This window comes from Balaenoptera borealis (assembly GCF_965194805.1).
Source record: "Balaenoptera borealis genome assembly, chromosome: 19".
Lineage (NCBI taxonomy): Eukaryota > Metazoa > Chordata > Mammalia > Artiodactyla > Balaenopteridae > Balaenoptera > Balaenoptera borealis.
Genome location: NC_138878.1, coordinates 50,991,606 through 51,016,890, shown reverse-complemented (window position 1 = coordinate 51,016,890; position 25,285 = coordinate 50,991,606). Strand labels below are relative to the sequence as shown.

Sequence of the window (25,285 nt, the reverse complement as noted above, 5' to 3'; positions counted from 1 at the left end):
GACCTCAAAGCCTCAGAACTTATTTCCTACCACTCTATAGGTGGAGACCACGCTCTGAGACGTCAGGTGTCTAAGCAGGATGCGAGTTATTGCTTCTTCTATTCTGGTATACATTTCTACATTAGACTAGGGGACAAAGAATATTACGGAAAGGCACTCTAAATTCAGAGAAAACTAGGTTCCTATCATTAAGGGAAGTCTAGACTTGGGACGACAGCGCCTCCGCCCGCCCCCACGCCCACCTCACCCCTGCCCTGGGCTGGGAACAGAAAGGCAGCAGGGCATCTGCCTGCTGCTCCGAGCTGGTTAACATTTGCACTACATTCTTGGTATCTAACATAAAGAAACCCACAATGAAATACAGTCATTATTCCAAAGTTTTTTTTTATTTCAAATTCATTGAAAGAAATAAAATTATATTTAAAAAAATAGAGTAATCTCACAAACTGAGGAAAGCCAGGAACACAAAGAACAAGTACTTTTTCCTGAGAGGCAGATCTAACAGCTATAGGACGGACTTTCTTCCTTCCTAGCTTTTGTCAAACAAAATTTTTTCCTATTTCTAAGGCATCAAAAACACTCGAGTGTTTTAACTGGGTTGTTCAGGTACAAGGTTTCAAGCCCTCTAAGGGGGATTAAGAAACATCAAAAGCTGCTACGATTTCCTTTGTTGTAACACCAAACATTAAATTGTACATACTTCTACTTCTTTATGTAAATTTGAGAATTTCACACTCGTGACCTGAATTTCAAAGATCTGGTCATATTTTATTAAAATTTTACTACTTCTTGGTAAGAACGTCCAAAGTATCTGAGCTCACATCCCAGTAACTAAAAGGGGCCGGACAGCAGGAAGAACTGTTGGATCGCACCACCTGCAGCCAAGACCTGTCAGAAAACACCCATCCCGGAAGACTCACATGCAGCTAGAAATTTATACTAAAGCCTAATTCCTAAACCACTAGACCTGCCAGCAAAGGCAGATCATATCCTAATGGTTCATATGTAACCTACAGGACAAAAGTTACAGAAGTCATATACAATTCCCAAACTTACCCATTCCCCGTACTTGGTTTCCCTCCATTTTATACTGATAAATCTATCCAACTAACAACTTTCATTCCCAAACACTTCAGTGAGATAGTCAAGACAACGGTTAACATTTCTGTTCTAAGCATGACTGCTGGTGCTAGTTTTGATTTGCATAGGTAAAAGGAAAGCTTGAATTTTTCCAAAAGGTACAATCTTATTTTCTTAGTTGAAATAATTGAGTACATACCTGATGATTTCCCTAAAGCTTCTTTTCCAAGATAGTTAAGTCAATTCATATAATTGGTAACAATAAATTCCATGGGGACAACCATTTCTGAAAGATATTGTTTAGTAAATAAGAGATTAAAAATGTCTGTAGCACCTCTTACAGGTGCTTAAAGATTCAAGTGACCTAACTGCATCTCCAATGAGGTGCTATTAAAGATTCAGTAGGATTCTGTGGGTATCTCCTAGTTAGTCATTTAAAACATCTATCAGCCTACAAGTAGATCCATACTCCAACCACAGTAAACCGATGTTGGACCCTAATAGGAAGCCCTATCCTGTCTCCTGGATCTGTAGGGAGTTAACCGTCCTGGGACAGTTGCTCTCATGGAACAATACAGGGCTCTTGTCACATGCAGAAGGGACTCTTGGCCTTTAATAATGGCTTTGCTGAGTTGCAGGGCACTGTGATGTCTTCTTCCGCCCAGAAGGGCACAGACAGCACTCTTCCACCAACCCAAGGGTGCAACTGGAGTTACATCCTGGTTACACTGTCCCAGGTCCTAGTATGAAACAACAATGTGGCCCAAAATGACCATGTTCAAATAAGATACCTGGTAACTTTTTAATCTGATGTGACTCAGTCTCTTGTCACCAGCCTAGGTCACCCAAAAACAAAAACCAAAAAAAGAGAAAAACACAAATTTGAGCTAGAATTGTTCTTAAAAAAAAGTCAACAAGGACAATCAAAACTACCAACATTTATATAAGCCAGACCCTAGAGATTTCCATCTTCAGTGACTGCCACTTTTTAGTCTTAACAAAAATGTCAATATCCTGAGTTTTATCAGTATTTTCTTGCTAAAATAATTTATGGGACATAAATGCATACAAATGAATGAAAAGTGGTACAAAAGTCTGGAAGAACAGCCCACTAACTAGAAAATGTCGCAAAAACAATATAAAACGATGTGTTTAAGTGAAATAAATTAAAGGTTAAACCTTACACTTTCAAGTTTTCTTAGACTATTATTTTGGGAAATGGCATGGAGTTGATGACGTATTTTTCTAATAATCAGTTGTTTAAGATCAAATACCAAGTGATCGTTCACAAGAAGTTTTTGCTTTTAAAAACCACGGCCCCACTGCAGTGTATTTGAACACAGGAGAAACTACCTGCTGAAATTAATATTCAAAATCCTAATCAGTAACCTGTGTGGCCATAAACTGTTAAGACGTTTTGTTTACTAACTTGGCTGTCCAAATGGTATGTTAAAAAAAAAAATGCTTACTTTACTAGCATCTGCAGAAACTAAAATTTTGGTACATAAGTTTCTCTAAACCACTGAGTTGTTTTTTTAATTTTAACAAAATAATGCCAATGCAATAACCCAAAGGTATCCCAAATGCTTTGCTTTTACTTTTAAAAAACCTATTTGCTTACTAAATGCTATTTATATTTTTAAGCCAGTTGGCTGCATACTGCCTTTAAAATGTAATGGGGTTTCTTTACTTAACCTGACATCACTATTCAAAAACTTGTACTTGCTGGGGAAAACGGTACTAATTATGCTAAAACAAGGTTTATGCTATACATAAAATCACTCCAAATTATAAAGTGATTGGTTTCTATAGCTCTAAGCATTTTTAATACATAATTTAGAAAAAAGTCACACATAGATGAACAGAGATGGCATTCAACTTTCTTTCATCCAATTAACCATATCCATTAAAACCAAGACCCTTCTGCATGACTTGCCAGTTCCCCATTCCTTTTGTCAACCTAGAAAAGAAACATTTCTTGGGAAGTCAGGATTTATTAAGAACATCAAGCTCCAGGGCATTTTTTTCTTTTTACCATATACCTTTAAAAATGTTTTTTATCCCCACAAAAATCCTTATCATTTAAAACCAGATATTCAAATTATATGGCTAACATCTTTAGCTAATCAACTGTTCAGTGCTGATCCTAGAAAACAACCTTCAATGGATCTTTGAATAATGGAGATTCAGCCGCTGATACGAGTAGTGTAGGTAGTCACACCTTTAACGTTCAGGACACAAGTTGTGACGTTTGAAAGGGGTGAGGTCTACTGTCCTGCATTATCAGAACTTGTCGTATTTTCAGTGCTACTGGGTTGCACATTATCTGCGAGGTTGTGTGCATGCTCAAGAAATAAATCTTTCAGTACACTTAATTCCTTAGTCAGCAATTTAATTTTTGCTTCCAACCGTTCATTCTCTTCCTTGAGCTGATTCACTCTCTGCAGCGTATCCTGCGCTTTCTGCTTGCTTTTCAACCGGCTCTTTTTCACCGCCATGTTGTTCCTCTCTCTGCGCTGACGATACTCGTCACTGTTGCGATCCATGGGCAAACTCTTTTTGCTCTGCTTGCTTGGAGGCAAAGCTTTGCCTCCGCCCCCAGGGCCGGCGGGCACCAGCTGAGGAACCTGCTGTAAGCCGCTGGCATGAGCCTGAGTATGAATGACACTTATTCCATTCACGCCCGGGGTACTGTTCTGCTGTGATACCTTGCTCATTTGGGCACGCTCCCTTGTCAACACAGAACAAGTAGAAATGAGGACAAGGTGATCAATGGTTTGATCTGCCAAGAAATCTTCACATGTACCTAGTTAAAAAATAAATTGCATTAAATATTTGAAATGACAAGATCAAGTAAGATTAAACTTGCATGTACCTAATAGCAGGCCAGTATTAATTGATTATGCTGAGAAAAGTCTATGACAACTGCCAACTGCTCCAATGTTTCAGAAGTCTAAGTCATGTAATTTAGAGAGGTAAGTTAATACAGACGCACCACACGGCCAAATTCAACCCACCTGAACCCCTGAGGGTACTGCCCATCTGTGCTTGTTATCAAAAATGGGAGGAAAAACAAAAGAATACCACTAATTAGGTAGCACATATGAACCAATAGCACTTGGCAATCTGCAAGAGAGAAATGTGAGATGTTTGGTTTAAACACAATGAGTTCAATTATGATAGGAGAGACACCTGCAATAAAAGAGAGAAAAAGTTTCAATTGTTGGCTCAAGTCAAAATAGAAGCCTGGAGCAGAGCGCCCAGCCCAGTCTCCAGAGCTCATCAGGACGCACTGCACTACGATCTCTGCATGGTACTTACTCTAATAAGCAGAGACTGAGTCATCAAGGACTTGACTTTTCTCCCGGAGCGTAAGAATCTTTACAGGATATTTTGAAAAGGTGTTTTTTGCTTGTTTTTATTTCTTTTAATGACCTCAAATGAGAGTAGTTTACAGAGATTTTTTTAAGTTAGTTTCTTGGATCACAGATTGAGGAGCTCTGAGATGCCCAATTTGCTTCCCCATCCCATCATGCTTCTAACAGTATTTTTTTAATTCTCGACATAATTAGTAAACACATCTAAACACAGTCAGCCTAAAACCACAAGGAAAGAAACAAAAGCCCTGATGATGCATCCAAGGAGGTGCAAACACTGGGACTCAGGCTGGACCAAGAGCCAGAGCAGCTGCAGCGCCTGCACCCACTTGACACTGCTCAAGGAGCGCAGAGGAAACGCCAATCCTGAAACATTACGGCAGTGCTGCCCGTAGAAATGAAGTCACAGTTTCAGAACTAGTCAGATTTGCATTACTATGAATTCAACCAGTTCGCTACAACTACCTCAAGATGTGTCAAAAGCAGACTATCCTATCATCATGAGGCCACTTCAAGACAAACTGACTAAAGCTGAGTGAACCATGCCCACCAAGAAGTCACAGCACTCTTGGAAACTGAGAAAGCAGTGTTAGGAACCATAAAACTACCCCGTTCTCTTTTCACAAAACTGCTAAAACTGCATCAGTGGGAAAAAACCTGCAGCCAGAATTATGAACTGCCTCAAATGAGTACACCTTACAGTTCTTAAGAAAAGCTCAGTTCGTAAACACCAGCAACTTCACCCAAACCTTTAGCCAGGCATGTCTGTATAAACACCATTTACTGGTCTGCTTTTTAAAAATCTTTGCTTTTAAAAAGGCCATATATCATTACTTTCCATTGTTTTTCAAGCCACACAGGCAGCCCTGAGCTAGCCGGTCATCTGTTCTCACTTCAGTGCTAAGGAAACACCAAAAGCTTCCTTCCAAACCATGATGGATATCTACTCCAAGTCTATCTTCAGTAATGGATATTTCACGTTTCCCTTGATAATTTATCATGTTGCCTATTTTTTCTTCCAGTTAAAAAGTGGCAGTTCAGTATAATTTGAGCTACACTTACCACTAATAGTGTTAAAGGCCATCTATACCATTGCTTATCTATTTGGTATGAAGTGAAAAGTGTTTACTCAATTTTTATGAACTTGTTTGATTTAACATGTCTCCTGGGACCGTCTCAACAATCATGATTATGTTCATCTTATTTATCTTTTTTATTTTTTATATGTCAATTAGGTTTTTAGTCTTTAAAGCTACTCTCTAATAAACTCAGAGATAACAATGATCCAAAGAAGTACAAACCAGGAACCAAGTCAGTTCTTGTCTTGGCTCTGACTTCCCCCATTTCACTCTGGACATACCCCTTCCCTCTGTGAGCCTCGATTTCCCCATCTGCAAATGAGGAACGTAAAGTGGTAAAATGCCTTCTGACTTTGACAATATACCACGAACTTCAGTCACCAAAAACTCTTATTACAGCCTCCAAATTTAGTGATGTTCATGCCCATTTTTGTTCTCAAAGATACCGGAACAGGGAAGGGCTCTTTTACCTCAGTCTGACTCAAGGTACTAGGCTGAACACAGTAGGTAAGGTTTTGAAAATGAGTCCTTTGGCTTGTAAAACAAAGAGTAATCATCAAACTGGTAAAAATGTAAGAAAAGGCAACTTGGAGATAATAAAAAGAACTCCAATTTTTTTTGTTTTTTAAGTTCTCCAACCGAAGACAAGCCAAGAAAGTAGCTCTTAAAGTGAAGAGCTATCCACTAAGGAAAGGGGGTCAAAGAGCTAAGTGGTCTAAGACTTAACTCCAAACATATTATCAATTTTGTTTTTTACACTGAGCAAAACAGCTGCCTCTACAAGTGACATATTTTACAGTTTACACAGTTATCTGTGCTTTTGTTTCTTCCACAAACATTTATTGAGCACCTACAATGCACAAAAAGAAAATAAGTTTATTTCAAATCTGGATATTCAACCCTAAGTGAAAGTCTGGCTCCTATGTGGACAAATACTATTCCAAAGTTCAGTCTCCAGGAAGCAGAGTGGCACCTTGTTTCCTTGCTGTGAATCATTCAAGCAGGAAGCAGGAGAAAACCTGAAAAGCAGTGGTTCTCAAAGTGTGGTCCCTGAACCGGCAGCAGCAGCATCACCTTGCTAGAAATGCAAGTTCTCGGGCTGCCCCAGACCTGGGAATCAGGAGCTGTAGGAACAGGGCTGGGCGATCTTGTTTTAACAGGCCCTCCAAGTGATTCTGATGACACTGAAGTTTGAGAGCCACTGTTACAAATCAACCATGGACCTTAAGAAAGATGGACTGAGTGGGTAACATTTTTTAAATTCAAGTTCCTTAATTCAAGTAATGTTCATTCAAATCAGTGACACAGTGACAACTCAAAACGTTAGAATGAGTAAAACAAAATCAAAATTTTCTCAAGTTTCACTTGGGAAAATAAACCTCTCAAGGATTTTCCTAACCCTCTTGTCATTTTCTTCACATGTGTACAACCAGATATTCCTCCCCTGCCCCACCAAATAAATTTTTAACTCCAATTTCCTCAACGAAGGTCTACACTCCAAAATATTCTGATGTTTGTCCCTTATTCCAAATCTGTTCAAATCACTGGTATCTGACAATTCTACCCACCCCCACCCCCCCAAAACACCGCACCTCTAGTATCCGTCTCCATCCCAATGCCACAGAGTTACCTCAGGCTGACATCATCTCTCAGGGGCACAGCCTCCTCTGCTTTAGCAGTGTTCCCTCCAACCACTGTCTCCAAAGCAATCTAACACTCAAACCTGAGTGTGTCACGCCGGCTCACTGAAAAGTCGTCTGTGGCTCCAGCATACAGATCAATCCAAGGTGTTAACCCTCTCTCCAGCCCCTGCTCCCTTTCACATCACACCTCAATACTGAACCACTATCCGTCCCCTAAATGGTCTGCACGTTCTCTTTTCTTTGTGCTTCTGTCCAATTTGTTCCCCCAGTTTCTTGGTCAATGTCAGCTCGATAGTGTGCCTCCCTGTAGACTAAGCTAGAGACAGGACTCTGTCTTTATCACCATATGCCCAGCATCTAGCGGTGGTGCTCAAGAAATATTTGTTGAATACAGCCTCAAAAGGCTAAGAGAAAACATTTAGTTTTACAAATGTCTTACATAAAAATGAGATTCTCTAGCATTAAAATCTCTTATAACAACCATAATTAAATCAAGACTGTTACTAAGATATTATGGTCTTACCACCTAAAGTTCTTGGTCTTTCTTAATGGTATACAGGAAAATAAAAACATTTGCTACTTCTAGCCCCCAGCCTATACAGTGAACATCATTCTTGTCTGGTCTTTGCTTCGTATCAGTTGAGAACCTTTATTTTCCACTTTGCCCAGTTATGTTTTCCATAACCTCAAGTTCTTAGACATATGTTGCCAGGGTCTGACAACTCTGTACCACAAGTGAAGTGAAGGTAAGCAAAGTTAACAAACACCCAAATGAGCAGGATTTCTATTTATTTGCCACTGCTGGGTTCATGACCCAAAGCAGGGGTCCATGAAGGAGGGTACATCCCTTCAGGGAGTACACAAGTGGTCCACTGGAGTATGAGAAGAAAATGCACGTTCTTTTGTTTTTTCATGTCATCTTTTTACTCTACTTTTAGTGCCATTAACAACACACACAAACTAATACACACACATTGTTTATAAATATACATCTATTAGGGAGTCATGCTCAATTCTTTTTTCTCTTCTTTTTTTTCCTTTTTTAACTGATAGGTCTGGAAAGCCAAAAAGACAGGCGACCAATGTACCTACCAGTATAAGAGCCCATGGAAGCACCCCCTCCCAAGAATACACAATAAACCTGGAGTTGTGGCTACCTGCGTTTACCATTTCTGTGATCAGGTGAGGCAATCTTAGGCCATAAGACCAAATTCAGCCCCATGAGGTCCTATTTATCTTTACCTAGGACTCACGAGGTGCTGTTTAAATCCCAAGGGATGAAACCACCTGTCCAAGATCAGACAACCTTGCTGACAGTCATGATGTGACCTTGAGAATTTAGAAGATATTCTGGGAGAAAAAAAATTAAGTTTTGCTTCCACCTATGTTTTTCAGGGAGGTATTAAAATGACTGAATCTGCCAAGTGTGCCCACCAGAAGCAGGACTCGAACTGAAAAATTCTTCAGCTCACTAGCATCCTGTAATTATTTAGCCTTGTTTACACTAAGTTTTTCCAACACAGTGAATCAACTTTAATAGCTTATCCCAAATACTACTCAAGTAGTAACAGCTGACCAGATTTTAACTTTTAACTGTCAAGGGCTTGTAGATGCAGAATTTCTTAGTAAAGCAAACCTTTATACTATTTTATTTCAAAAGTTTCTTTGAGCGTCCCACAGCCTAGCCTATCTGAATTAAAGGACAATCTCTTCCAATAAGAATACAACTGAGTGAGTGTACACTGGGAAGAGAGAACTACCAATTTTTGTGTAACCCACCAAGGTTAAAACCATTCTGAAACGGACACATTTTAAGACGCCAGATGACAGCACAAACTTCAGACCAGAGGAAAGCCCAGCAATTAAACCTTCTGAAGAATAAAAACACACGAGCTTACTTGGAAGAACAGATTCTCCTTCCCCTCAAACATGCATTTCCATCCTCTCCATCTAGACACCTCTACTGGCAATTTTCCTTACTGTGTTCCCTCCAAGCATGCTAACGAAGCACTTCATTTTTTGCCCTTCTCTGTTCTAGTCAACTCGTGGTTGCTGCACGTTCATCCAACCTGTGTTCAACAGTCACCTGAAGGATATTCAAAGTACAGCTCCATAAGGAAGCACAATATTATTTGTGTAAAGTCACATATTTAAAAATCGACCGCCTTCCCTGACTACTTCTCGACTAACTTCTAAAAAGGATTCTCGATTACCCGACACCGAGCAGTTTCGCAGGCGCAGGAAATACCCCAGGTGGCACTGAAGTAAGATACCGTCCACCTTCTGCTATTCTGGGAACACCCTTTATCCCCAGGGGCCAATACGAGCCTGGCTAGTCACACTGCACGTTGCATAAACAGAGGGCCGGGTTCTGGAGGGGGGCACAGCCCGGCTCGCATCCCGTCCCGGGCCGGCAGCAGGGGCGCTGGGGGAGCGCGGGGGTCTGCGGGTGGCGCCGCGGCGCTGGGCCGGGGCCAAGGATGAGATCAGCGGCCCCGCCGGGTGTTGCCGGCAGGTTGCATCAGACGCCGCGCGGGGCCGCCGCCCGCGCCGCGGGCCGCGCGGGGCCTTCCCGGCAAGCCGGCCGCCCAGGGCCGGGCCGGGTCTCCTCGGGCCGGGGCCGCGCCCACGCGAGCGGCCGGCGGCGCCGCGGCCTCCTCCTCCTCCCTCAGCCCGCCCGCGGCCTCCTTACCTGCGCCTCCAGCCCGCCCGCCCCCAAGCGGCCTCCACTCCCAGCGGCCCCGCACGGCGCGGCCCGACCCAGGCCTCCCGGCCCGCGAGTCGGCGAGGAGCAGCGACGGTTACGAAACCGGCAGCCTCCGCCCGTTCCGCAGCCGCCGCCAGCGCCACCGGCGTCCCCTCCTCGCCGCGGCCGCGCGCGCGGCCGCGACCGCCGCCGCCATAACCAATGGGAGCGCCGGCTTGCGGGGGACGCGCCCTCCCTCCGCGACGGACAGCGCCTCCAGCCAATCGCGGGCGGCCTGGCCGCTGGAGGCGGGCACGTGGCGGAGGCGTTGCCCGCTGCGCGGTGGGGCGGGCGGGGGCGGTGGGAGCGACCGAGCGGGGTTCCCCGGCCTAGCGCGCGGGGCGGCACCCCTGCGGTATGCGACCCGCTGCGAGAAAGGTTCTGTGAAAGTTGGAGGCATTGGAGAACCGTAGCCTCGTGAAGGCAACACCTGTCTCTGGAAAACACAATTTGCTGAGGTGATGTTTTGAACCATCGATTTCTGTTTTGGTTTCACCACGTCTTCGGGGAGCCCCGCCTCGGAGTCGCTCCCGGGGACATTTTCCCGGAACGGCCCACCAGACTCGCCTCCCGGGACGCTGGGTGCCCGACGGTCGCCTCACCGCCGACGGCCCGCGCCCCTCGGAGGGAGCCTGGAGAGAAGTCCTGAACCTCACGACACTGAAGGCAGCTGCAAACTTGTTGAAAGACGAAGGGTGCAAAATTTTCCCAACTTAGGATTAGTGTTGATGGCACTGGTGCAGACTGTGGTTACGGGGAAATGAATTTCCACGATCAATTCCCTTGTACTGTCCTCCAGGTGAACAGATTGAGAGACGTGAACTCAAAAAAATGGATGGCAAACCAGCCTTATTTATCTAAGACGATTCGCAGGAGGATCTGAAAGCGTATTACAACCGGGAAGCAGCGCGCTGGGTGGAGGCAGACAGGTTTGATTGCTTCCTTTTTAGCAATTCTTATCGTCTAAAAACTGGAGTCTTTGAAAGAGGAAACGTTTCTTCATCACCCAGGCCATGGCACCACCTCTCCGCATAAGACGGTTTCGAGGAATCAGTAAAGAGGTGATAAAACATTTGCGAAAAAAATAAAGATATAAAAATTAAGAGGGCTGCAACTAAAAGTGAACACTGATAACCACAGAAGCAGACTTGGTAGAATGACACAATATCAAAACCAGTACGTTTGGGCTTCCCTGGTGGTGCAGTGGTTGAGAATCCGCCTGCCAATGCAGGGGACACGGGTTCGAGCCCTGGTCCGGGAAGATCCCACATGCCGCGGAGCAACTGGGCCCGTGAGCCACAACTACTGAGCCTGCGCGTCTGGAGCCTGTGCTCCGCAACAAGAGAGGCCGTGATAGTGAGAGGCCCCCGCACCGCGATGAAGAGTGGCCCCCGCTTGCTGCAACTAGAGAAAGCCCTCACACAGAAACGAAGACCCAACACAGCCGAAAATAAATTAATTAATTAATTAAAAAAGAAAACAACCAGTACGTTTCTTTCACTTTGGCCCTTAGTGTTCTGAATTGAAATTTCTTTGATCAAGATTTTAGCACTATTAAAACTGGATTCGATTTTGTGGCTCACAAAATTATAATTTTACCCTCACCATGTCCTAATCACTTTAAAAATTGTATAGAAAAAAACCCCCCAAAAAACCATGTAGATATGTTCATTTATCCCCTGGTTTGCTAACCACTCTGCCAAGCTGCTCCAGCATTCTCTGTGTCTGTCTGGGCAGGCCTTCTTCCACACTCAGCGGATTAGTCAATGCCAAGGAGACTAGAGTATTTATTTCGTCTTCAGCTGGTAGCTGGTAATTCTGTCTTCTCAGTTTACAAATATTTATTTGGTGCCAACTATGTGCTAAGCTGTGGGGAATCAGCAACAAACAACACAAGCAGTCCCTGTCCACATGGAGCTTACACTTAGAGGCAGGGAGACAGACATTCAGTAACAATTTTCTAATTACCATTTTCACAGCTCTTACAAGAAGGAAGTACAAGGTGCTGCGAGAAATTATAAGAAGGAAGTCAAACCTGGTCTGTGGGTTCCGGAAACACTGTAAGATGAGCAAGATTTGCCTAGGTGGCGCAGATGAAGCGGATGTGCCTTCAAGTCAGAGGGACTGTCTTATCTAAAGGTCTTGAGATGGGAGAAACACCTTTCTTTGGCTGAAGCACAGTGCCCCGGAGGAGACTGATGAGATGGACAGGGCCTTGTGGCCTGAGAAGGGTTCTGATTCTTACCCTAAGAGAGATGGGAATCCTCTGAAAGACTTGCTCTCACCATAAGGAAATGAGGAGAGCCTGGTGGAGCTGTCTCTAGTTTGAGGAGATCCACCTTGTTGTTTCTTGCAAGTCACAGGGACTCAAGCCACTATAATCAAAGAAAAATTTCCTGCATGGTTCTCTGCGTCACTGATACCTGATGCGTAGTCTGCAAATCCAAAGAATTTGTAAAGAAGTAGTACATTAAAATCCCCTCCAAAGGACTTGAGAAGTAGGATCTCCTGCTAATTGAATAGGCTAGTCACCTGAGAGCTACTACAGTTAACTACTTAGTTACCTAACAGGTATGGACTCTAGTGTCAGGCTGTTCTGTTCACAGCTTCACCTCTTACTGGTGTGTGACCTCGGGCAAATTACTTAACCTCTCTTGTCATCTGCAAATGGGGAGAACAGTGTCTATCCAATAGAATTGTTGTGAGGATTAAGGAGTTGATAAAAGTTAGGGCCCTAGAACACTGCCTTACTGATACATGGTAGGAGCTCAAAAGTATTAGCTGTTATTACCATGATGCTCATACATGAATTATAAACAAATTATATCCATAGAATTGTAATAGACTAAAATACACTTCAAAACAAAGTCGTGCTGTGCTTAATATTGCTTTGATGATTCAGGCACTGAAATATTCACAATATTGAAGGTGATGTTGACTCGTTAGGGTATCTCAAAAGGCGTTTTTTAGAATAATTCCCTTAGTTACCACATCTTATCATTTCACTTCTTTCCGCAGAGTGGAGAAAAAGTTTAGTAATTTGAAATCTCTTACTGTTTGAAAGCCAGATCAATAGATGTTTACTATGCATACTTAAGTATTTATCTTAAATGTGTCTTAAGTACTTAGGATAATACTTAAGTATCATAAATGTGTATTTGGAAAATTTCTGAAAAATTAATATACCAAATTTACCACCTTTGACAGATCTGGACTAAAGCTATATAGCATTTTGAGAGTTGAGATAATGTCTGTCACAGGTTTGAGTCTCAGTAAATATGTTTTCTGGTATATTAGCAATAACAGGGCAGTGATTGGCCATCATTCTGCATTGGTTAGGGCTGTTTGTTTTTTTTTATAGTCCACTGGCTAATCTGCTGGTACTAGCTGGCCTATTTATCTGTAGTCTCTTCTTTTTTTTAAAGGGAACGCTATTTATTTATTTATTTTTGGCTGTGTTGGGTCTTCGTTTCTGTGCGAGGACTTTAGTTGCGGCGAGCGGGGGCCACTCTTCATCGCGGTGTGTGGGCCTCTCACTATCGCGGCCTCTCACTATCGCGGCCACTCTTGTTGCAGAGCACAGGCTCCAGACGCGCAGGCTCAGTAGTTGTGGCTCACGGGCCTAGTTGCTCCGCGGCATGTGGGATCTTCCCAGACCAGGGCTCGAACCCGTGTCCCCTGCATTGGCAGGCAGATTCTCAACCACTGCGCCACCAGGGAAGCCTCAGGGCTGTTTTGATAGGAAGTAACTGAAAACCATCCCCGAGTAGGCTTAGCATAAAGAAGGATTTGGTCAAAGATTTTAGGGCATTATTCTTTCTTCACACGGCCACTAACAGCCTCAATGTTCAAAGCTTTGGTCACTAAAGAAAGGCCCACTCACCTTTTAAGTTCCTGTTACAAAAGTCCTAGGCAAGGACTCTGGGGTTGGTCCAGCTGGATCAAGTGCTCTTCCCTGGAATGATCAAATGGCCAGGACCAGGTCACGATGTACTAACATGGCAGCTATGGATGGGATGGCAGAGGCACTTTCCAGAGGAAAAGGGAGTGCTGAGCAGACGAATCCATCAATATCCACTTCAAACACCAGCTCACACCGTGGTCACTCTGACAGAGCCTTAATCACTCTGGTTGTCTGATCTGTTCTTTCCTGTATCATATGATTCTCCATCCTTGAGGGCAAAATTTAAACCTCCAATTTTACCTTTGGAAGCACTATTTGGAATCATAACAGCTAAGATGCTAAACGGTTGTCTTAGGACATCCCCAAATTTCATAAGCAGGTCCTATGCGTGAAAGAGAAAATTCTGACATAGTTTAAACGTGAACGGGTGGCAAATAGGGTGAATGTCCATTATAAAGCACTTTTCCACGTGTCGGATTTCATTATTTTGTGAGTTAAGACATGTCACCTGTACATTTAAGGGTAGTACATGTCATCTGTGCACACAAGGATCGGTGTGTACTGTGGTGTGTAGCTTGTGAGCACATGAAGCTAGGTACAGACTGTCTGCACACATGAGGAGAGCTGCATGCATCTGTGCTCATAAGAGTGGCATGACATCTGTACATATCAGGAGAGGTAATCCGTATCATGTTGTGGGCCTAGGAGGGTCTTATTCTTATATCACCCCACTGAATAAGCAATGATTACCTGTTACATATTGATTGTAATGCAAGTTATTCCAGTGCCTATGAAGCACAAAACTGAAGATAAACAGAGGGTCTTTTGGTTTGTCTATTTGTGACATATGTGATACCAGTCTCCATCATAGCAGTGTGATGGGTTTTGGAGACAGAACAAGGTGATGCTGGCTAGCATTTACCTAGCTAAACCTCTGTTCCCCATCTGCAGAGAGGGTTAACAGTAAATTCCTCATATAATTGTTATGAGGATCAAGTAAACTTACAAGAAAAGAAGCTAACATAGTGCCTGGCACATAGCAGGCACAAAATAATCTGTCCATCCAAAAAGAATTTGCTACCTAGGACCCTGTTCTTGGTTTCTAATAATATTCTCCAGTAATAGCAACTGGGCTCCTTGGAGAAATGGCTGATTCTAGGATTGACGCAGGAAATACACAAGATGAACCTGGAGCATCTTGCAATGCCAGAAAGTAACGAAGCACTCAAAAAGCAAAACAATGAGGGTATGTGTCTTAGCTCAGGCTGCCGTAACAAAGCATCATAGACTGGGTAGCTTAAACAACAGAGATTTCTTTCTCACAGTTCTGGAGGCTGGCAAGTCCAAGATCAAAGTGCCAACGAGGTAGATTTTATTCCAAGGCCTCTTGTCTTGGTATGTAGGCAGCCACCGTCTCACTGTGTGCTCACGTGATCTTTGTGTGGATGCTGGGAGAGAGAGAAACATGCTCTCCAGTGTCTCTTCTTATAAAGACACTAATCCCATTATGAGAGGGTCCTCATGAACTCATCTAACCCTAATTACTGCCCAAATGCCCATCTCTAAATACCAACATGTTTGGGATCAGGGCTTCAACATATGAATGTGGCAGGGGAAGGGTAAGACACAAACATTCAGTCCAAAATGGCATGTCAAAGGGGCACAGGAAGCAAATGGAAGAGCCCCAAATGCCCAAAGAGTCCTAATACCAATTTGAGTGGAAAACAACTAATGTAGTATTGAATTATAACCCAGAGTATAAAAGAAATACCCAAGAGTCCATGTTGATGTAAATAAATAAATGTTGGAGAAGAGATGAGTCTCCCATGCAGAAGAATTCTAAATAATTTATGTAGATGCTCTGCCCTCAGATGGGGGAGAATATTTCTTCACTCCTTATGTATGGGCTGCACATAGTGACTTCCTTCTGAAGAGCAGAGCATGAAAGGGAAAAATAAAGAGAAACTTTATAGTGGAGAAACCTGACAAACACTACCTCAGCCAGGTGATCAAGGTCAACATCAATTAGACATAAGCCATGTTGCTATAATGAGATGAAAATGGCACTTGACCTCCCAAGAACTCATGGTAGTCTAACTATGAGAAAAACACCATACAAATTCCAATAGAAGGGCATTCTACAAAGTATTATCTGACCAGTACACCTCAAAACTGTCAAGGTCATCAAAAACAAGGAAAGTCAGAGGAAGTCTGGAGAATCCTAAGGGGAGATGACAACCAAATGTAATGTGGTATCCTGGGTGGGATCCTAGAACAGTAAAAGGACATTGGGTAAAAACTAAGGAAATACAAATAAAGCATGGACTTTATTTGATATTGTATCAAATTTATCAGTCCCCCTTCTAGAGTCCCCTCAGCCTTGGCCAGCACGTCTCCTACTCTAAGAAACTTACCTGTTGGGGTAAACTTCACCCTTCATTTCCATGTCCTTTTAAGGCTTTAGCCGCTGCTCTTGTCCATTTACCATCAAGACTGGCAGGGGATCAGTCACGCAAAGGAAACACTGGGCAAATAAATCAGAAACTAATGATACTGGTTACCTATGAGGGGTGGATGGGACGGAGATAGAAAGAATGGGAGAGTGGGAAGCGGGTAGGAGGGATGAGGGAGCGAGTGATACCTCTGTGAGTATACCTTTTTGTATATCTCTGACTCTGAGAACTGTGGTGAGGTTTCACAAACCCCAGAAACAAATAGTTAACACCAAGCAGGATGTGGGAGGAACCCAAAATGAAATATCGTACAAACAGTAACCAATAACCTAACTGTACTACAAATGAACAACACAACCACACTGTGGCGAAGGGACTTCCTTGGTGGTCCAGTGGTTAAGACTCCACGCTCCCAATGCAGGGGGCCCAGGTTTGATCCCCGGTCAGGGAACTAGATCCCACGTGCATACTTCAGCTAAGATCCCGCATGCCGCAACTAAAGATCCCACACGCGGCAACGAAGAAACTGTGTGCGGTAACAAAGACCGGCACAGCCAAATAAATAAATTAATATTAAAAAAAAAGAAAGAAAGGAACTAACCTGAGTAGCTTCAGAACACAGTATTTTGATTGGATAGGCGAAATACAAAAAGAACTGTACACCGATGATATGCACTAGTTACTAAGTTTTTCAAAGGGGTATTGGTTAGCAATTCCGAAACTATTTTACATATATGTTAGGACTGATGAATTAAGTAAATACATTTGGATAATGAGAGCAGGTTTCTCACTTTGGAGAAAGGAGTTACAAATAAAGAAAGAGCAAGACTAGAATGAACCCTGTGGTGTTGGATTGGAATCAGAGGCTATCAGAATGAATTCACGATTTGTAGTATATTCATAGATTGATAGATATAGAAATAAATACAGATGTGTGTGTAGGTGTGTGTGTGTGAGAATATATATGTTCTCTCTATGTGTTCTCTAGGTTTGTCCACTGAGAGGACCTAAAAGCAATGACACCCCAGTAGCAATGATCCTACCTAGAGACCAAATCATGGTTTCTAAATATCTTTCTTTGATGAGAGGAACTAGGGCTCATTGGAGAAGTGGTTGATTCCAGAGATGGGCAGGGAAAAGACAAGAAGAATCTGGCATACCTTGTGGTGACAGGAAGTAAAGAAATGCTCAAAAAAAAAAAAAAAAATGGTGGGAGTATATCAAAGAACATATGTGTTAATTTGAAGAAGCTCCCAATGACCAAATCTGGTACAATTTGAATAACAAAATAAATAATAATAATAGATTATAGTTCACAGAATAAAATAAATATCTATTACTTTATACTGATATAAATAATTAAACAAATAAATGGCAGAGAAGAAACAGCTCTTCCTTACAGCAAATCCCAATTAATAAATGTAGAAAGAATGGCTGAAACAGCAAGTCACCATTAGATAAGCACAGCAGTATAATTGTTGCAGGCACGAATCATCAATAAATGTTAAAACCAATGGGTGAAAGTATAATAAGAAACAAAATATCTATATATTCTCAAAGTATCTTCTCACAAGATACTTACTAATTACAATGGGAAAAATAACTTCCAGAAACCTGGAAGATACTACCAGAAACCTGGAAGATTACCGCCAAGTAATCAAAGTTAACATCAGCAGGACTAAGACATATTGACATCATGAGCCCCTGTTATGAGGCACTGAGAAAGGCATTCCTGTGAAAATGCATAAATAACCTCAATCCAATCATGAGAAAATTTCAGACAGATGCAGATTGAAGGACTTTCTATGAAACAACTGACCAGTACTCTTCAAAAATGCCAAGGTCGTGACAGGCAAAGAAAAGCCGAGAAATTATCCCAGGTTGGAGGAGACTAAGGAGACATGACAACCAAAGGCAACACGAGATGCTGCATTGGATTCTGGACCAGCAAAAGGACATTAGTGGGATAACTGGAGAAAATCTGATTGAGCCTATAGATTTGGTAATAGTATGTATTGTGTCAATGTTAATTTCCTAATTTTGACCAGTGTTCTATGGTCAGACCAGTATTTTTGCTGGGGTGTTGGGAGTGGAAGCAGCCATTATGTAAAGAGACAGGCACCCCTCCCTCACCCCGCTGAACCACCCACTGTGTTCTAGGCAGATACTAATGGTTATCATGGCCAGAGAGGAGCCAAAGTCCAGCAGGAGGTAAGGCTCCCCAGGTACACAGGACAGTAAGAAAAAGTTCCCTGATTAGAACTCAAGCCCTGCCCCAAGGCTATCACAGAGGTTAGCAAGTTGCTCCCCTACAGGATAGAAACCTGCCACACGGAGGTTACATAAAATTGACTTCCAAATCAAAAAAGACAAAGAAAACAATTCATAGAGTTGAGCACGTAAATACTTGAAACTTTTGGATATAAAAATACACCATAAATAAAATTAGTAACAAATGAGAAACTGGAGAAATATTTGGAACATATAATAAATTTCCTTATCATACAAGTAACTCTTAAAAATCAATAATCAATATACAGGGATATTACTCAGCCATAAAAAGGAACGAAATTGGGTCATTTGTAGAGACGTGGACGGACCGAGAGAATGTCATTCAGAGTGAAGTAAGTCAGAAACAAAAAAACAAATATCGTATATTAATGCATATATGTGGAATCTAGAAAAATGGTACAGATGAACCAGTTTGCAAGGCAGAAACAGAGACACAGATGTAGAGAACTAACGTATGGACACCAAGGGGGAGAGCGGGGAGGCAGGGTGGTGGTGGTGGGATGAATTGGGAGATTGGGATGGACATATATACACTAATATGTATAAAATAGATAACTAATAAGAACCTGCTGTATAAAAGATAAATAAAATAAAATTCAAAAAAATCAATAATCAGAAGATGAACACCACAATATAAAAAAGGTCAAGGGACATGGACAAGCATTTCACAAAGAAACACTAATGGACTGAGACTTGAAAAATAAATTACCTTATTATCATCAAACAAATGCAATTAAATCAACAAGATACCAAATTTTGTCTTTGATTATAAATCACCAAAAAGAATGTTAATAAATGATGTTAGCGAGAAGGTAAGGAAATTGGCACTTCACATATGGTCAGTGGGAAAGTAGTTTGGTAAAACCTTTCTGGAAGGTCACTTGGCAATTTGCAATAAAAACCCTAGAACTGTGTGATGTACCCTTTGACACGGCCATTCCAATTCAGTCATTTATTCTAAGAAGATCATCATACATGCATGCAAAAATACAAGGAAGTATATTACATCATGTTTACAATAGCAGAGGAAGAGAAAGAATTCATCTAAATGTCCATTCGGACGAGTCCCAACCAGTGGTGACCCATTTCTCAAAATCAACAAGAAGGAATGAAGGTGATGTTTGGAAGAAAAGATATGCCTAACATAGGTAATTGCCTTAAAGTAACAGGATTATATCTGGGACTATTATTGGATTTTTTTTTGTCACCTTTCTTTCTTTTGTCTTCTTATCCCTTGAGGAACTAAATGCCTATTTGCATGGATTGCACTGTAATTTGACCATTAGGGCAGAGAACTCTATCCATCCCACCTGATCTCAGGTGTTGATTAAAAATGTACTCCTCTGGGCTGTCTGGTATTTGAACAAAACCAAGATTAATGACCTGTGTTCTTTCTTTCAAAAAGATATACACACAGCTTTGGAATATATATATAAAATATATATTCTAAATGAATGTTCATTCATTAATATATTCGTGACTCTCAAGATTTTTATACTTCTAAGTTTAAAAATTGACTTACAAAAATCAGTTTTATTAGATTCATTCTTCTGTATAAATTAGACTGATACCAAATCTTACATAAGTGTTTCTTATTTTTAATGAGGATTTACAGTGAAATACATATTAAAATGTATACATTTTAATGAGTTTTTTATTAGAAAAAGTGTGAATAACTTCATAGTAGTAACAAAAGCTTATATTTAATAAAGCTCTTTTTATTTCTATAAAGCCTATATTTGCATATATTATCTAGAATTTGAATGTTGTAGGTTCAGAAACTTGTGAAAAAACAGAATTATAAATACTGTAGAAAATCATAAAAAAATCACTGATGTATGGAGGCAACACAAACGTCCATCAGTGGATGAATGGACAAACAAAAAGTGGTATATACATACAATGGAATACTAGACAGCCTCAAAACGGAAGGAAATACTCTAACATGCTACATGCATGAAACTTTTTTTAATTAAAAAATCTTTTTCTATTTTTATACAATTTTTAAAGGTTACTTTCCATTTACAGTTACTACAAAATATTGGCTATATCCTCTGTGTTGTACAGTACATCCTTGAGCCTATCTTACATCCAAAGGTTTGTACCTCCTATTCTCCCACCCCTACATTGCCCCTCCCACCTCCCCACTGGTAACCACTAGTTTGTTCTCTATATCTATGAGTCTGCTTCTGTTTTGTTATATTCACTAGTTTTTTATATTTTTTAGATTCCACATAATTGATATCATGCAGTATTTGTCTTTCTCTGTCTGACTTATTTCACTTACCATAATGCCCTCCAAGTTCATCCATGTTGCTGCAAATGGCAAAACTTCCTTTTTTTAATGGCTGAGTAGAATTCCATTGTATATATATATATATACCACAGCTTCTTTATCCATTCATCTGTCGATGGACACTTAGGGTGATTCCATGTCCTGGCTATTGTAAATAGAGCTGCAATGAACATTGTGGTACATGACTCTTTTTGAATTATGGTTTTCTCAGGGTATATGCCCAGTAGTGGGATTGCTGGGTCATATGGTAATTCTATTTTTCGTTTTTTAAGGAACCTCTATACTCTTCTCCATAGTGGCTGTATCAATTTACATTCCCACCAACAGTGCAAGAGGGTTCCCTTTTCTCCACACCCTCTCCAGCATTTATTGTTTGTAGATTTTTTGATGATGGCCATTCTGACTGGTGTGAAGTGATAACCTCATTGTAGTTTTGATTTGCATTTCTCTAATGATTAGTGATGTTGAGCATCCTTTCATGTGTTTGTTGACAATCTGTATATCTTCTTTGGAGAAATGTCTATTTAGTTCTTCTGCCCATTTTTGGATTGGGTTGTTTGTTTTTTTGATATTGAGCTGCATGAGCTGCTTGTAAATTTTGGAGATTAATCGTTTGTCAATTGCTTCATTTGCAAATATTTTCTCCCATTCTGAGGGTTGTCTTTTCATCTTGTTTATGGTTTCCTTTGCTGTGCAAAAGCTTTTAAGTTTCATTAGATCCCATTTCTTTATTTTTATTTTTATTTCCATTTCTCTAGCAGGTGGGTCAAAAAGGATTTTGCTGTGATTTATATCATAGAGTGTTCTGCCTATGTTTTCCTCTAAGAGTTTTATAGTGTCTGGCCTTACATTTAAGTCTTTAATCCATTTTGAGTTTATTTTTGTGTATGGTATTAGGGAGCGTTCTAATTTCACTCTTTTACATGTAGCTGTCCGGTTTTCCCAGCACCACTTATTGAAGAGGCTGTCTTTTCTCCATTGTGTAGTCTTGCCTCCTTTATCAAAAATAAGGTGACCATATGCATCTGGGTTTATCTCTGGGCTTTCTATCCGGTTCCATTGATCTATTTTTCTGTTTTTGTGCCAGTACCATACTGTCTTGATTACTGTAGCTTTGTAGTATAGTCTGAATTCAGGGAACCTGATTCCTCCAGCTCCATTTTCATTCTCAAGATTGCTTTGGCTAGTCAGGGTCTTTTGTGTTTTCATACAAATTGTGAAATTTTTTGTTCTAGTTTTGTGGAAAATGCCATTGGTAGTTTGACAGGGATTGCACTGAATCTGTAGATTGCTTTGGGTAGTATAGTCATTTTCACAATGTTGATTCTTCCAATCTAAGAACATGATATATCTCTCCATCTGTTTGTATCATCTTTAATTTCTTTCATCAGTGTCTTATAGTTCACTGCATACAGGTCTTTTGTCTCCTTAGGTAGGTTTATTCCTAGGTATTTTATTCTTTTTGTTGCAATGGTAAATGGGAGTGTTTCCTTAATTTCTCTTTCAGATTTTTCATCATTAGTGTATAGGAATGCAAGAGATTCCTGTGCATTAATTTTGTATCCTGCTACTTTACCAAATTCATTGATTACCTCTAGTAGTTTTCTGGTAGCATCTTTAGGATTCACTATGTATAGTATCATGTCATCTGCAAATAGTGACAGCTTTACTTCTTCTTTTCCAATTTGGATTCCTTTTATTTCTTTTCTTCTCTGATTGCTGTGGCTAAAACTTCCAAAACTAAGTTGAATAATAGTGGTGAGAGTGGGCAACCTTGTCTTGTTTCTGATCTTAGTGGAAATGGTTTCAGTTTTTCACCATTGAGAACGAAGTTGGCTGTGGGCTTGTCATATGTGGCCTTTATTATGTTGAGGTAAGTTCCCTCTATGCCTACTTTCTGGAGGGTTTTTATCATAAATCGGTGTTGAATTTTGTCAAAAGCTTTTTCTGCATCTATTGAGATGATCATATGGTTTTTATCCTTCAATTTGTTAATATGGTGTATCACATTGATTGATTTGCGTATATTGAAAAATCCTTGCATTCCTGGGATAAACCCCACTTGATCATGGGGTATGATCCTTTTAATGTGCTGTTGGATTCTGTTTGTTAGTATTTTGTTGAGGATTTTTGCATCTATGTTCATCGGTGATATTGGCCTGTAGTTTTCTTTCTTTGTGACATCTTTGTCTTGTTTTGGTATCAGGGTGATGGTGGCCTTGTAGAATGGGCTGGGAGTGTTCCTCCCTCTGCTATATTTTGGAAGAGTTTGAGAAGGATCAGTGTTAGCTCTTCTCTAAATGTTTGATAGAACTTGCCTGTGAAGCCATCTGGTCCTGGGCTTTTGTTTGTTGGAAGATTTTTACTCACAGTCTCAATTTCAGTGCTTGTTATTGGTCTGTTTATATTTTCTATTTCTTCCTGGTTCAGTCTTGGAAGGTTGTGCTTTTCTAAGAATTTGTCCATTTCTTCCAGGTTGTCCATTTTATTGGCATATAGTTGCTTGTAGTAATCTCTCATGATCCTTTTTATTTCTGCAGTGTCAGTTGTTACTTCTCCTTTTTCATTTCTAATTCTACTGATTTGAGTCTTCTCCCTTTTCTTCTTGATGAGTCTGGCTAATGGTTTATCAATTTTGTTTTCTTCTCAAAGAACCAGCTTTTAGTTTTATTGATCTTTGCTATTGTTTCCTTCATTTCTTTTTCATTTATTTCTGCTCTGATCTTTATGATTTCTTTCCTTCTGCTAACTTTGGGGGTTTTTTTTGTTCTTCTTTCTCTAATTGTTTTAGGTGTAAGTTTAGATTGTTTATTTGAGATGTTTCTTGTTTCTTGAGGTAGGATTGTATTGCAATAGACTTCCCTCTTAGAACTGCTTTTGCTGCATCCCATAGGTTTTGGGTCATCGTGTTTTCATTGTCATTTGTTTCTAGGTATTTGTTGATATCCTCTTTGATTTCTTCAGTGATCTTTGTTTATTAAGTGGTGTATTTTTTAGCCTCCATGTGTTTGTATTTTTTACAGATTTTTTTCATGTAATTGATATCTAGTCTCATAGCATTGTGGTCAGAAAAGATACTTGATAAAATTTCAATTTTCTTAAATTTACCAAGGCTTGATTTATGACCCAAGATATGATCTATCCTGGAGAATGTTCCATGAGCACCTGAGAAGAAAGTGTATTCTGTTGTTTTGGGATGGAATGTCCTATAAATATCAATTAAGTCCATCTTGTTTAATGTATCATTTAAAGCTTGTGTTTCCTTATTTATTTTCATTTTGGATGATCTGTCCATTGGTGAAAGTGGGGTGTTAAAGTCCCCTACTATGATTGTGTTACTGTCGATTTCCCCTTTTATGGCTGTTAGCATTTGCCTCATGTATTGAGGCAATGCTCCTATGTTGGGTGCATAAATATTTACAATTGTTATGTCTTCTTCTTGGATTGATCCCTTGATCATTATGTCATGTCCTTCTTTGTCTCTTGTAATAGTCTTTATTGTAAAGTCTATTTTGTCTGATATGAGAATTGCTACTCCAGCTTTCTTTTAATTTCCATTTGTATGGAATATCCGTTTGCATCCCCTCACTTTCAGTCTGTATGTGTCCCTAGGTCTGAAGTGGGTGTCTTGTACACAGCATATATACGGGTCTTGTTTTTGTGTCCATTCAGCCAGTCTATGTCTTTTGGTTGGAGCATTTAATTCATTTACATTTTTTTTTTTTTGCTTCTATGTTGTTTTAATTAGCTTTTAAGAAATTGGTGCCTTTCTCCCCACCTCACCATATGATCCCAGAAAGATGAATATTCTCTCACTTGACTCAACTTATCAAAAAAATTTTAAACACCCTCGATGCACAAGGTTCCACTCAACCAATTCATTTACATTTAAGGTAATTATCGATATGTATGTTCCTAATACCATTTTCTTAATTGTTTTGGGTTTGTTATTGTAGGTCTTTTCCTTCTCTTGTGTTTCCTGCCTATAGAAGTTCCTTTAGCATTTGTTGTAAAGCTGGTTTGGTGGTGCCGAATTCTCTTAGCTTTTGCTTGTCTGTAAAGGTTTTAATTTCTCCGTCGAATCTGTATGAGATCCTTGCAGGGTAGAGTAATCTTGGTTGTAGATTTTTCCCTTTCATCACTTCAAATATGTCCTGCCACTCCCTTCTGGCTTGCAGAGTTTCTGCTGAAAGATCAGCTGTTAACCTTATGGGGATTCCCTTGTATGTTATTTGTTGTTTTCCCCTTGCTGCTTTTAATATTTTTTCTTTGTATTTAATTTTTGATAGTTTGATTAATATGTGTCTTGGCATGTTTCTCCTTGGATTTATCCTGTATGGGACTCTCTATGCTTCCTGGACTTGATTAACTATTTCCTTTCCCATATTAGGGAAGTTTTCAATTATAATCTCTTC

At 40.6% G+C, this 25,285-nt stretch overlaps 1 protein-coding gene across 4 annotated transcripts; it reads right to left on the bottom strand.

Annotated features, from left to right (window-relative positions):
- Positions 1–359: 359 nt before the first annotated feature.
- On the bottom strand, positions 360–10,102 carry CEBPG (CCAAT enhancer binding protein gamma). Of its 4 annotated transcripts, XM_082366549.1 has the most exons (4): positions 9,872–10,099; positions 9,078–9,265; positions 4,098–4,206; positions 360–3,886 (listed from the first exon to the last, which is right to left on the bottom strand). In XM_082366549.1, the coding sequence occupies exons 3-4, from the start codon at positions 4,120–4,122 to the stop codon at positions 3,348–3,350; spliced, it is 564 nt and encodes a 187-aa protein (XP_082222675.1). In that variant the 5' UTR covers positions 4,123–4,206; positions 9,078–9,265; positions 9,872–10,099; the 3' UTR covers positions 360–3,347. The 4 variants fall into 4 exon arrangements, with proteins under 4 accessions (XP_082222675.1, XP_082222677.1, XP_082222674.1 ...); XM_082366551.1 differs by lacking the exon at positions 4,098–4,206 and having other exon boundaries at positions 9,872–10,102; XM_082366548.1 differs by lacking the exon at positions 9,078–9,265.
- Between the last annotated feature and the right edge of the window lie 15,183 nt (positions 10,103–25,285).